Raw genomic sequence first — 14,321 nt, forward strand, 5'->3', positions numbered from 1 at the left:
GCAGCAGCGGTGGGCCTCTTCTGTGGGAAGCCCACTGCTGCATGTTTCCCCTATTATAAGACACCTAAAATAAGACAGCCCCTGTTATTGGGGGGAAAATTAATATAAGATAGGGTCCTACACCATAGAACGGCTCGAAAAGGAGAAATGCACCCGCATGTTTGTGGCAGCATTGTTCACAATAGCGAAGATCTGGAAACAGCCCAAGTGTCCGTCAGAGGACGAGTGGATTAAAAAACTTTGGTACATATATACTATGGAATACTACTCAGCCATAAGAAATGATGACATCGGATCATTTACAATAGCATGGATGGACCTTGATAACATTATATGGAGTGAAATAAGTAAATCAGAAAAAAAAACTGAGATGAATCCATACATAGAAGGGACATAAAAATGAGACTCAGAGACATGAACAAGAATGTGATGGCAACAGGGGCGGGGGGGGGGGGGGTTGGGGGAGGGGGGAGGGGGTGAAGAAGGAGAAAGGGGTTAGGGGAGGGGAGGGGCACAAAGAAAACCAGATAGAAGGTGACAGAAGACAATTTAACTTTGCGGGAGGGGTATACAGCACAATCAAATGTCAAAATAATCTAGAGATATTTTCTCTCAACATATGTACCCTGATTTATCAATGTCACTGCATTAAATTTAATAAAAAAATATTAATATTAAAAAAAAAAAAGATAGGGTCCTATAATAGGGGAAACATGGTGAGTAGTAATGTGGGGGGAAACTTTTGGGCAAAGGGAAGTTACAGGGGCCATTATGTTGTTGCACATTTGGGGGAATATGGGGGCCATTGTACTGTGTAGTAATGGTTATAGTGCTTTGCCTTTCTTCCTACTTCTGCTATTTCACACTGCTTCCGGTCATGTGGGGCACCGCAGCCCAGATGTGCGCCATATGATACGCTTCTGGAGCTGTGACGCGTGAATCCCGCGTCACCAGTAGTACTATACGTGAGCGATGCTGCCACATACAGTACTCCAGGATGCATCCTGTGCTCCTCTCACTGACTACCAATGAAAGAGGCGCCCATTCCGGAAGTGCGGCGGAGGCAGATAAATGGCCTCAGGGGGCCGCATGTGGCCCACGGGCTGTAGTTTGGGGACCCCTGCTCTAGAATCTATTAGCAGGCTATCTGTACTGAAACAAGCAAGCATCAACCATCACTATACATAAGCATCCCTACATCCTAATAAAAATTTGTTTTTAAAAATGCTAGAAAATAAGTCTGTATATAGTGTCTCAAGAATTCTGAAATTTTTATTTCTTCCACATCCCTAATAAAGCCTGGTATTCCTCCTGCCATTACTGACTCTATGAAGTAGTCTTTTTTTTTTTTTTTTTTTAACACAGTGACAGAGTAAGAGAGAGGGATAGATAGGGACAGACAGAGAGGAACGGAGAGATGTGAAGCATCAATCATTAGTTTTTCATTGCGACACCTTAGTTGTTCACTGATTGCTTTCTCATATGTGCCTTGACCGTGGGGCTGCAGCAGACTGAGTAACCCCTTGCTTGAGCCAGTGACCTTGGGTCAAAGCTGGTGAGCTTTGCTCAAACCAGATGAGCCCACACTCAAGCTGGCCACCTCAGGGTCTCGAACTCGGGTCCTCCATATCCCTGTCTGACGCTTTATCCACTGCGCCACTGCCCGGTCAGGCTGAAGCAGTCTTGAAGGAAAAAATATATATATAACCTAAATCAGTGATGGGCAATCTTTTGAGCTTGGTGTGTCAAAATTCGCCAAAAAACCGAGCATAACTAGGGTGGTGTGTCACTTCCAAAAAAACCCCATAATTTCATATTTATAGTTTAAATAACAAAAATGTATAATTGTAATATATAACTGTATTTAATAAACCAAAAACTAATTATTTAACTTACCTGCGTAGTGACTTCTTTGTTCATCTGTCAGTCGGTTTCTTTTGTTGGTCTTGGTATTATTTAACTTGTGTGGGGTGCCGTGAACTAAGATAAGTGAGGGGAGGGGGAATTCTTTAACTAACCTGCCTATTAGTGACTTTTTTTTTTTTTTTATTCATTTTAGAGAGGGGGGGGGAGAGAGAGAGAGAGAGAAGGGGGGAGGAGCAGGAAGCATCAACTCCCATATGTGCCTTGACCAGGCAAGCCCAGGGTTTCGAACCGGCGACCTCAGCATTTCCAGGTCGACGCTTTATCCACTGCGCCACCACAGGTCAGGCTATTAGTGACTTTTTTGTTGAATTTCATTGGCTAAATCTTCAATTGAAGGTTGGTATTTTGTACACTTGAAGCCCAAGCAAGCACTACTACCTTCATCTGTCAATCTGTTTCTTTTGTTGGTTTTAATATTATTTAACGCTGAGAATAAGGTCTCACAAAAGTACGTAGAGGGAAAAATTATAAGTAAAGCCACTGCTATATTTTTCAGGGTGCTAAAAGTGTCTGGTAATCAGTTCCAGGCACTCCAAATTTCCTGTTCGTAGTGGCACCTTTCCAGATTCTAAAGCTTTGACCTCAAGTCGACAAACACCTGCGCCCAAATGCTGTCTTGAAATTCTGCAAGTTGCATCTTATGTAAATTAAGATGGCTGCCACTATTTCTAATGGTGGGAAACAGCACCCATAGCACAGGCCTTTGCCTCTCCCAGCCTCCCCCTCACTTATCTCAGTAATGATGGTGAATTAGAAATCCACGACACCCAGAACAGTAGATTAGACGGTTGCTGTGGTTATGTGGTTGCTGGTAATGGCGAACACAGGGCACTCAGAGATGAGTCCCCCATGGCATTCCACTGCTTCCTGCTCCACTGGCCGGAAGTGAGGTCAAAGATCCCCTAATGGCCTAACCGGAAGTCCCAGAACTAGACGCTCTGTGCCGGAGTTCTGTTGTTTCGGCCTACAGACCTCCAGCACAGAGTGTCTACACTACAGCAAATGTTTTATCCTCGGCTACTGCACCTGGCCGTGCAGAAGCCAGGGATGAAACATCCTTCTCAGCATGCGGCCCCATACTTCTCTGGTATGCAGCCATGTGTCATAGAAAATGGCTATGCGTGTCAGTGCTGACACGTGTGTCATAGGTTCACCATCACAGACCTAAATCCAACTGTCAGAGGAACAAACTAAATGACACAGCAGGGCTGTAATCAATAAAACCATACTAGAGGAAACTAAGGTACTTTAAAAAAATAAATTGCTGGCCTAACCTGTGGTGGCGCAGTGGATAAAGCGTCGACCTGGAAATGCTGAGGTCGCCGGTTCGAAACCCTGGGCTTGCCTGGTCAAGGCACATATGGGAGTTGATGCTTCCAGCTCCTCCCCCCCTTCTCTCTGTCTCTCCTCTCTTTCTCTCTCTTTGTCTCTCCCTCTCCTCTCTAAAATGAATAAAAAATTTAAAAAAAAATTTGTAAAAAAAATAATAATAAAATAAAATAAAAATAAATTGCAAAGAAAATGACAGAAAGAGATACAGAGGGGAAGCCTATAGACTAAAAGAGGCAAGATCAGTACATCATGATGTGTAAAACTGGATGGATCCTGAACCAAACAAACTCTAATTAAATTAATAAAACTATGACTGGTGAGATATTGAAAATTTGAATGTTGGGTGGATATCTGATACTAAGGAATTGTTATTTTGTTTTTAGCTATGTCTTTAGCTATGTTAAAAAAAATTAAGAATCCTTATCTTTCAGAGACATAGTAAAATATTTATAGATGAAATGATATGACAGATTTGTTTCAAATTATATAAGATGAGTGGAAATGGGTGGGAGTATAGATGAAACAAGAATGACCATGAATTGATAATTATTAAAGTAGCTGACAAGTACATGGGGGTTTATTATACTCTCCAGTTTGAAATTTTTAATAATTAAAAAATTTTAAGGAGGGGAGAAGGGATGAATAAAACAGACTTGTGGATAGATAGTAAGTACTATGAGGGACCTATACATGTCCTTCTTTCTACTAAGTTAAACAACTCCATTCCCAAAAATACAATCCAAAGGAGTGGTCAACCTTTCAGAAATATTCAATATATGATTTATAGTCACTTCCATGTTCTTAGATGCTAAGGATCACATTTCCTGTGTTTCTATTTGGTAGACTAGGACCCTTGGTCAGCAAACCGCGGCTCCCAAGCCACATGCAGCTCTTTGGCCCCTTGCGTGTTTAGCAAAGGCCAGCTTAGGAGTACCCTAATTAAGTTAATAACAATGTACCTACCTAGATAGTTTAAGTTTAAAAAATTTGGCTCTCAAAAGAAATTTTAATCGTTGTACTGTTGATATTTGGCTCTGCTGACTCATTAGTTTGCCAACCACTGGACTAGAAGAATTTGAAGTTTTGCAGCAAGATATAATAATGAATTTGGAAAACAGCAATCAGAATTTAAGACCCCAGTATGTCTTAGTCAAAAATCAACATCTTATAGTCTAAAAGCAAATCACAACCAGACTACAGTTAAAATGTTTTTTAAAAATGAAAGATGAAAACATAAGCAAACCTTTGAGTATCGATTTTAATAGCCACAAAACTGTTTGAAGATGCTTCTGTCACTTTCTCATCTTCCCAACTTGCAGCCATCTGTGCAGACTGCTCATCGTCACCTATAAAACATTTTAAGGGTTCTTATAATATAAGGCCAGTATCTGCTGATTCTTTTCCCTAGAAATCTGGAACTGCAAATAAAATATAATCCCACAAATACTATTTTCTACCAAATATAAAAACTGAATTTTTTCAAAAACTGAAGTGTAATTCTACATATGCGCTGTTAATAAAAAGTAATAAGAAACAAAATGCTGCCATTTAGATTATATGAAGCATTTTCTAAAATAAGTCAAAAGTACCCACAATAAGTAGAAGTCATGGATAAAAATGTACAGTGACTATTTTTACTTTTCAACATGTTTTTCAACAAAACATATAAATTTACAACACCCTTCCTTTATTCTTGTATGTGCTGTGAGGTCAGTTGGGAATGGGGAAAGGTCATGTGAGGAACCAGGCCTGGGAACTTTGGTTGGAACTGCCCACACCCATGCGCGCCAAAAGAAACTTCCCAGGAGCCCTTCAAAAAAGAACGACTGTCTGTCAGCCAATGAAATTTCACCAGGTCATATCAACCCGACTACCTTAACGACGCTGTAAATTACCCCCAAACAGGGAAGGCAACACGACTTCTCTGGCCCCCGTTTCGCAGACCAGAAAACTTCATCTGGGAAGTACTCTACTAAATAAAGCTTTTGCTTATTCACACTTGGTGGCTATGCCCTTCTTTCTTCTTCAGCAGGGAAAATACCTTACATGTGCTCTGGCCAGGGATCAAACCCAATACCCCTCCTTCATGTAGCAACTTTCTGTTGAGTTCAATGTCCTCCACAACATTTATTCTCCAGAATTCCTCCAAGGTAGACAGAGTCAGGTGCAATTCTGTGAGTAGTCTTGGGAACAGCTTTCTCTTATAGGCATGCTAATCATGAAAGTTATGCTGACCCAAAAGTAATCTATGCTGACAGAATTCAGCATAGTGGCTACCTTAGTGCAGGTGCTGATGACTAGAAGAGCATGAAGGAACTTCAGGGCTGCTGGAAATGTTTATATCTTATCTGGTTACACGGGTATATTTATGCATAAAAATTCATCGAGCTGTTCACTTCATTATGTTTCACTTAATATACTGTATATCACATCTCAGTGACAAAATTTTAAAAAATTATACCTATCAAAAGATTGTTTTTATTTTAGAGCTATTATGTCCATATTTTGGCATAACCACTTATTGGTGGACAGAGAAAACCTTACCTGAGTAGGTCACCGAAAAATATTTCTGAGGTTAGCAGAGCTAAGAACTTTCTCAAAGGTGACCAACCTCTGCCAATTTAGATAAAAGAAGTTTTCAGGCCACCTTTTTCATTTTAGAAAAATGAAATCAGCCTGACCTGTGGTGGCGCAGTGGATAAAGTATTAACCTGGAAACGCTGAGGTTGACGGTTCAAAACCCTGGGCTTGCCTGGTCAAGGCACATATGGGAGTTGATGCTTCCTGCTCCTCCCCCCTTCTCTTTCTCTCTTTCTCTCTCTCTCTCCCCCCCTCTCTATAATGAATTTAAAAAATCTTAAAAAAAAAAAAGAGATCATTCTATACCTGCTCTTCTGTAAGCTACTTTCACTGCCCCCCCCCCCCCCCCCCCGCAATTTAATCCATACTTAGCCTTCCCCATCACAATTATCTGTTCATAGTAAGTTCATCCTTTCAGTTCTCGGACCAGGAACTTGTGTTACCCCTTGACTTAAGTTGACTCCATCTCCAAAATACAGTTGAGTCTTGAACACAGGGGTTAGGGACACCAAACCCCACACTCTGCAGTCAAAATCCACTTATATCTCTATGTATTTATTGAAAAAAAGAATTCATGTATGAAGGGACCCGTGCTGTTCAAGGGTCAACCATATACCCAGAATGTAACTATTTCTTAATACTTTCACTGCTACCATGCTGATTTATGATACCACACCTCACCTAATGATTACAGTAACAATAGCCTCCTCAATGGTCTCCATGCTCAGTCTATTATCACAGCAACTTTCCTTAAACTCTCAGATCACATCAATCCTCAGCTCAAAATCCTACAATGGCCCCCTATTTTCCCTCAAAGCAAAAGCCAAAGTCCTTTAAAAAGTCCAGGTACCTCTCTGACCTCATTTCCTTTTACTTTCTTCCTATTCCTTTCTTTTCTATTCAAATTATAAAAGACCCTCATTTTAAGGTCTTTGTAGCAGTTGTTTCCTCTGCCTGAATGATCTTTCCCCAGCATCTACATGGTTAATACTCAACTACCATAAATCCTTGCTCAAATATTATCTTCTCAATAAAGCATTCCCTAATCACTTTAAAATCATACAGCCTTCAGAAATTACCAAAGACTCCTTACTTCCTGCTTCTTTTTCTGTAATACTTATCACCTATTAATAGAGTATGCTTTTTACTTATTATGTTTACTATTTATTGTCTGTATCTTCCACAATAAATCAGACTTCAGCAGGGCAATGATTGTTTTCCTTTTTACTTACTGATATGTAATAACTTAGATGCCTACAACAAAACCTGGCATATAAGTAGGTAGGTGGCATATAGAAGGTTCTCAAAAACTGTGCGAAATCAACAGCTAAATTTTTGGTATAGAAAGTATCTTGGGATGCTTACAATACTTAAGTAATGCTGCATATTTGAGTATATTTTGTGTGAGATGAATTTAAGGAATATCAGAAATAGGAACTTGAGAATCTGGCCATGGAAAAATAAACAGGGATTTTAATGCACCCACAGGCCAAGACCAAAATGAATGCCCATCAGCAGACTCCTAGATGTTGAAAAAGAGGATGGGGAAAAGTATTACTGTATTTGCAGTGACACCAGTCAGAGCAACTCTTAAGACATAGGTTGCAGACAGATGTATAATTCCAAGTCAACGACAAAAATTGTCAACCTCGAAAATTGATGCATGGGAATATTCTTACTACAAACACTTCTAAAGAGAAGACTTAGAGGCATAGGGATCCTTTTTATTCATTCTTTCTTTCATGCATTCACTATTTTGTTCCACATACTTCATGCTAGACATTGGGCTATAAACTAAATATAAAACAAATGAGACACTGTCTGCCCTCAGTGGAGATTAAAATCTAATGGTACAGAAAAAAAGTACTTGTTTAATAAACTATAAATATAGTAAAAAATGCTGTGAAAAAAAGAACAGGACTATGAGAGGAAATAATGACACCTCTTCAGATTGATCAAGGAAGCCCTCTTTGTGGAGATAAAAGGTTTTGGCATACTAAGAGCCAGAAGAGTTTACTAAGCAGAAGGAATTTAGATATAGGGAAAGGGCTGTGTGATTGGTAGTGTCATGAACAATAGGGAGCACAAGATGAGACTGAAGAGTTAAGAGTCAAAGATCACTCCCACACTTAGGGTTTATCCAACCAGATGTAAGGTGATGCCATTATTTAGATGTAGAACACTGGGTGAAAACACAGGTTCAGGCAATAACTATACTTTTAGGCTTGAGAATCCTATGAGGCATTCAAGTGGGGATGTCAAGTAGGTAGCTGGAAGTATGGATCTGCTATTTCTGAGGTTGTTACTTTGCACTCTCCCTCACCTATGCTGTACCACGTGGTTGGTATCCCAGATGTCACATCCCCACTAAAAATATCTGTCCATGACTCAGCCTAGTGGCAGCAGCAGCTGCATGACTAAGTGTAAGGTTGAATGGAATTACTCAACTGGGTGAGAGCTATCTTAATACTACTGAATGGAATGATCATTTGTCAACTTCAGTAACTTTAGTTTCATAGTTTCAAATAATGAACTATACTATGGAGTTAGGTGGGCCTAAGACTTTAGGAGAAAAGACTGTCTCCTTGTTGGTATCAACAGTATCCAAAGTAAGGCTACTTAGAACAGTACAAACTCAGAAGAATTGAAGAATTGCACTCTGACCGGTTGGCTCAGTGGATAGAGTGTGGGCCCAGCATGTGAATGTACTGGGTTCGATAATTGGTCAGGGCACACATGAGAAGCAACCATGTGCTTCTCTTCCCCCCTCAGAGTCAGTGGCTTGATTGATTTGAGTGTTAGCCCCAGGCACTGAGGATAACTAGGTTGGTCTGAGCATCAGCCCCAGGCGATGAGGATAGCTCTATTGATTCCAGCCACAGATAGGGGGTGCCAGGTAGATTCTGGCCAGGGCACATGAGTCTGTCTACCTCCCATCTTCTCACTATTAAAAAAAGGGGGGGGAGCAAAGAATTGCAAACCCTAATAGAGCCACCAATTCCAACCTAGTAAACTTCCACTGGTCAAAACAACGAAAGACTTTTATAGTCTATTTAAACAAAAAAAGGCAGTTAACAGTGTCAAAGAACTTTAACCCACTAGCTACACTACTCAGTGAACTGACACCTTAGCATCAGGATCCTTGTCAGATTATTCTACTTTTCCAAGAATAGAATCAAAATCTTTTTCAGTTTTCTTTTTCTTAATTTTCAGATATAATACTTTGAAAATCCTTGTAATCTGTTAGTTGAACTAGTAGTAATCTCTCCAATCTAACATCAACCCTACAATATTCTTTAATTTATCCATGAAAAAGTTCACTAAAGAGAAACAATTTACCTGAAATGCTTACTATCTGAGTAGTTACAGAAACCAAAGTTGCTCTTACAGACAGCTTCTAGCCCTAGACGATTAGTTAACCAGTAGAACGTCAACCTAACACAGAGGTTGGGAACCTTTTTGGCTGAGAGACCCATGAATGCCACAAATTTTAAAATGTAATTCCGTGAGAGCCATACAACAACCCATGTACGTTATGCATTATCCAATAAAAATTTGGTGTTGTCTCGGAGGACAGCTGTGATTGGCTCCAGCCACCTGCAACCATGAACATGAGCGGTAGGAAATGGATTGTAATACATGAGAATGGTTTTTTTTTTTTTGTTTTTTTTTTTGCATTTTTCTGAAGCTGGAAACAGGGAGAGACAGTCAGACAGACTCCCGCATGCGCCCGACCGGGATCCACCCGGCACGCCCACCATGGGGCGACACTCTGCCCACCAGGGGGCGATGCTCTGCCCATCCTGGGCGTCGCCATGTTGCGACCAGAGCCACTCTAGCGCCTGGGGCAGAGGCCACAGAGCCATCCCCAGCGCCCGGGCCATCTTTTTGCTCCAATGGAGCCTTGGCTGCGGGAGGGGAAGAGAGAGACAGAGAGGAAGGCGCGGCGGAGGGGTGGAGAAGCAAATGGGCGCTTCTCCTATGTGCCCTGGCCGGGAATCGAACCCAGGTCCTCCGCACGCTAGGCCGACGCTCTACCGCTGAGCCAACCGGCCAGGGCCATGAGAATGTTTTATATTTTTAATGTTATTTTTTTTATTAAAGATTTGTCTGCGAGCCAGATGCAGCTATCAAAAGAGCCACATCTGGCTCACGAGCTATAGGTTCCAGACCCCTGGTTTACAGCCTAACCAGGCGTTGGTGCAATGGATAGAGCGTTGGACTGGGACTCGGAGGATCCAGGTTTGAGACCTTGAGGTTGCCAGCTTGAGTACAGGCTCATCGGGTTTGAGCAAGGCTCACCAGCTTGAGCCCAAGGTCGCTGGCTAGAGCAAGGGGTCACTCAGTCTGCTGTAGCCCCCCGGTGAAGACATATATGAGAAATCAATCAATGAACAACTAAGGAACTGCAACGAAGAATCGATATTTCTCATCTCTCTCCCTTCCTGTCTGTCTGTCCCTATCTGTCCCTCTGACTCTCTCTGGGGAAAAAAGTAGGTTTACAGTTGTGAGTATGCAAAATGGTGTTATTCTTGTATTACTATTTATTAATTATTGTACATTGCTCACAAAAACTAGGGGAGCAGGGAACGAGCAGATACTCCAGTACTTTCAGCCTTTTGTATAGAGCATTTTCACGATCAAAATAAAAGTTGGTTTTGCATCTCATTTGCATTATTAAACAATTTTCTTCAACTTGTCTGCTCTTCTGATGTTTAATAAAAAGAAATCAAATGCTTTTTTTCTTTTTTTGACAGAGACAAAGTCAGAGTGACCCCTTGCTCAAGCCAGCAACCTTGGGCTCAAGCCGGCAACCTTTGGGTTCAGCCTGGCAATCTTTGGGTTCAACCCAGCAACCATGAGGTCACATCTATGATCCCACATTCAAGCCAGCGACCCCTTGCTCAAGCCAGTGACCTTAGGGTTTCGAACCTGGATCCTCCACATCCCAGTCTGACACTCTATCCACTGTGCCACCACCTGGTCAGGCCAAATGCTTCTTTTTTTATTGCTTCATATTCATTTTGAAATACTCCCTAATTTTGGTGAGCAGTATATTATTTCCCATACAAACTGTAAACCTGCTTTTGCCACACCTTGTATATACACAGAAGTCCCAAAGACCTGTAACTTTAATACAGTACTGTAAAAATACTGTTAGCACTACTGTTTCCAAATGGGTTTCCAAATATTTGTTAATTAAATCTAGCATTACTTCTGTCAAATTAACTGATCAGCCCATGAGTGCCTTCTAGTAACATTTGGGCACCATCAATTGTGTTTTTTGCTTAACAACATGAATATCATAATTCTTGATTCCTCATTTCTACACTAACTTCAATAACCACATAAAGGGTACAATTATTAAGTTTTTTCTGAAAACAAAAAAGACAATTCTCTTTAAGCTGCTAAAAAATTTGTCAGGATGTAAATCTTTTTATGTGATCCTGCTGTATGTGACTTAACCACTGTGGACATAAGTTTCCGCATCTATATAATGGAGATAATAAAACCTGTTCTACCTACCACAAGAATCAACAGAGGTTTTATGTGAAAAAGTACTTAAAATGTCATAAAAATATAATTGTACTCTTAATAAGTGTGGTATCTATCATTTAATTTTCCTTTCCTTTTTAATCTACAGTAATCCTTATAGGATTACAGCAGTTTTTTCTATGTAAAATAGTAACTGTTTTATGTAAAACAGCACAAGAGAATATGAATTACTCACTCTTCTAAATTAACAGCATTAGAAATTTAACTGTAAATTTAGCATAACAAAACAATTACAAAATTCAAATTTAATGTTAACTGAAACTCACATTTCAGCAACTTGTTCTCACTGCAATGCATAAAGTTACAGAGCCATTATGTAGTCTCCCAAGTGTGTAAGTTAATAATGAGTAAACCGTTATTAGACACAAATAGTTGAAATAATACACCTCAAATTAATAGTTGCCACGAATACTGATTTGGTTCACGTAACGAGAATCAGCAAATCCACATAGGCAGAGGTTTACTGTAGAAGATTTCAGTAATAAAACAGGGAAGTAATGAAATACGGAGTACGTGAACCAGAGCCACCCGGGGTAAATGAGAGTTAATACACATTCTGGAGACCGCAGATAACAGACCAGGAAGATAATGACCAAAAGAACCAAGGACTGAACGTCTACTTCTTCTAAACAAACGGTAAAAGAAAAAAAAAAATCAACCTGCAACTAAACGTCGTTTCACATTAAACAACTACTTCCCACTATCATTTAAAAAATTAAACCTATCTAATGCTCAACAGCTCGCGTTTCCGGAACACAGGAACGCCAATACCCGTGAACGTCAGGTGGTCTCCCTTTGTTGCTCACCGATGACACAGCTTTCTCCCTGACACTCCACAACTACCTACCCGGCCGCCTGCTCGGGGCCTGTCCGCACCCCGCGCGGACTCCGGGACTGCACCGGCCGCACCGGGGGCGGCGGGGTCTGCGCGCCGACCCCGAGGGCGCGGGAGCCCGGCGGGGCGCAGCCGGCGGCGGCGGCGGCGGCGGCGAGGGCCCGCGCCTGACTGCCCGCCTCAAGGCAGAGGGGTCGGCGGGGCTCAGCGCGCTCGAGCGCTTCCCACCCGGGCGGAGGGGGCCAGGCCCGCTGTACCCCCAAAGGGTCGGGGAGGCGCTGAAAAGCCAGGGCCAGGCCGCCCCGGAACAAAGGCTGGGGGGCCCTGGGTGGCAGGTAGGCCGGAGAGGGTGTCCAGCCACAGCTCGGGCCCCCGCCCCCTTCACCTGCCACGAACACCACGAAGACCGCGCCGCTCTTCTTGGCCGACGCGATGGCGGCCGGAATGGCGCCCTGGAACCACAGCATCGTCTCACTCGGGAGTAGGTGCTCGCAGGAAGTGGTGTCCACCCGGTCCCGGACCTGGCCCCGCCCTCTCCGTCGTCGGCCCCAGCGGTCCCCCGAGGCCCTGCTGATCCGCCCACCACCTCAGGCTCCGCACGAACGCGCAAAACCGTCACCGGCCTCCTGGGACGCGCGCGAACGCGCGGGCGGGAAGTGCTCTGTGTCACGTGACACCGCACGTCGCGCTCGGTTGGGGCCTTGTCTCGTTGGCAAATTCGTGCGCGCGTGCGCCCGCTAAGCCTTCGAGTCCGACATTTCCGGAAGTGCAAGGAGGCCTTGGAAAGGATGACTTAACCCCCTACAGCGCGTCGGCGACGCCTGCATGAGGCATGATGGGAATTGTAGTCTTAGGCTTGATCTCCTTCGTATTGTGGGAAATGTAACTGATTTCTGGGCACCGCTAAAGGGGCATCAGTGGGAGCCACTTCACAATTTATAAAAAGGAGGAGGGAAAGGGACCTTCAGTGACCCGGGGTTGTGTGCTCTGCCCCCTTGAAACCTTCCTGCTCCAAGTGGAACCCTGCTTAGTGAGGGACGACATAAACTCTCTGTTACGATTAGTGGCCATTGTGTGATAAGATTGTGTGTCTCTCGGTATGGAACTAAAAGGGCTTCGTAGGGATTTAGTGAGAGGCTTTGATTTCTACTGAACTTACATACTTTATCAGCCCAACCTTAAAGAAAAGACAGGTACACCTGACCTGACCTGTAGTGGTGCAGTGGATAAAGGTTGATCTGGAATGCTGAGGTCGCTGGTTCAAAATCCTGAGCTTGCCTGGTCAAGGCACATATGAGAGTTGGTATTCCTGCTCTCCCCTACCCCTCTCTTCCCTCTAAAATGAATGAATGAAAGAATGAATGAATGAATAAATAAATAGCTTTAAAAAAAGAAAAGACAGGATAAAAAACCACGACAGTCACTTCTGTTATCACGCAGCCCATGTACCTGAGGGGAGGTGTTGGTAGAAGGTAAGCCTGAACAATTTCCCACTCATTGACTGGAGGTCTTTACAAAACTTCAAAACCCTTCGCTAAGCTACTGCCACAGTGGTTTTCTACAGTAACTCAAAAGCAGAGAATAAATAATGACTTGCTTTATTTTCCAGCTACTTTTCCTGGTAATACAAAAGAGAAGAATACATAATGATTTTGTTTACAATTTTATGTAAGAAGCTTCTCTAATCAAGATACAACACTTTGTGGTTGGTTGTCAATAAAATGAAAATTGATTCATATTTAATACTTTCACTAAATTGCATGGTCTTAGCCCTGGCTGGTTAGTTTAGTTGGTTAAGGTCATCCAGTGTGACCAGGCGATGGCATAGTGGATAGAGCGTCAGACTGGGACACGAAATTCCAAACCCCAAGGTCGCCAGCTTAAGCGCGGGTTCATCTGGTTTGAGCAAGGCTCACCAGCTTGAGCCCAAGGTCGCTGGCTTGAGCAAGCGATTGATTGCTGTGCTGTAGCGCCCCCTCCCCCCCCCCCATCAAGACACATATGAGAAAGCAATCACTGAACAACTAAGGTGCTGTAACAAAAAATGAATGCTTCTAATCTCTCTCCCTTCCTGCCTGTCTGTTCCTATCTG

The 14,321-nt window shown here is 42.6% G+C and overlaps 1 protein-coding gene across 2 annotated transcripts in view; it reads right to left on the reverse strand.

Annotated features, from left to right (window-relative positions):
• The window catches only part of UBXN4 (UBX domain protein 4), a 52,226-nt gene extending 39,281 nt beyond the window's left edge, over window positions 1-12,945 (reverse strand). Inside the window, exons 1-2 of one of the 2 annotated variants that reach the window (XM_066278876.1) lie at window positions 12,615-12,945; window positions 4,502-4,604 (exon numbers count right to left, since the gene is read on the reverse strand). In XM_066278876.1, the coding sequence (XP_066134973.1) occupies window positions 4,502-4,604; window positions 12,615-12,696 (185 nt within the window). In that variant the 5' untranslated portion in view covers window positions 12,697-12,945. The remainder of the gene's footprint in view (window positions 1-4,501; window positions 4,605-12,614) is intronic. The other variant, XM_066278875.1, reaches the window with a different exon arrangement.
• Window positions 12,946-14,321: the final 1,376 nt, after the last annotated feature.

This window comes from Saccopteryx bilineata, chromosome 5, assembly GCF_036850765.1.
Source record: "Saccopteryx bilineata isolate mSacBil1 chromosome 5, mSacBil1_pri_phased_curated, whole genome shotgun sequence".
NCBI classification, from domain to species: Eukaryota; Metazoa; Chordata; class Mammalia; order Chiroptera; family Emballonuridae; genus Saccopteryx; species Saccopteryx bilineata.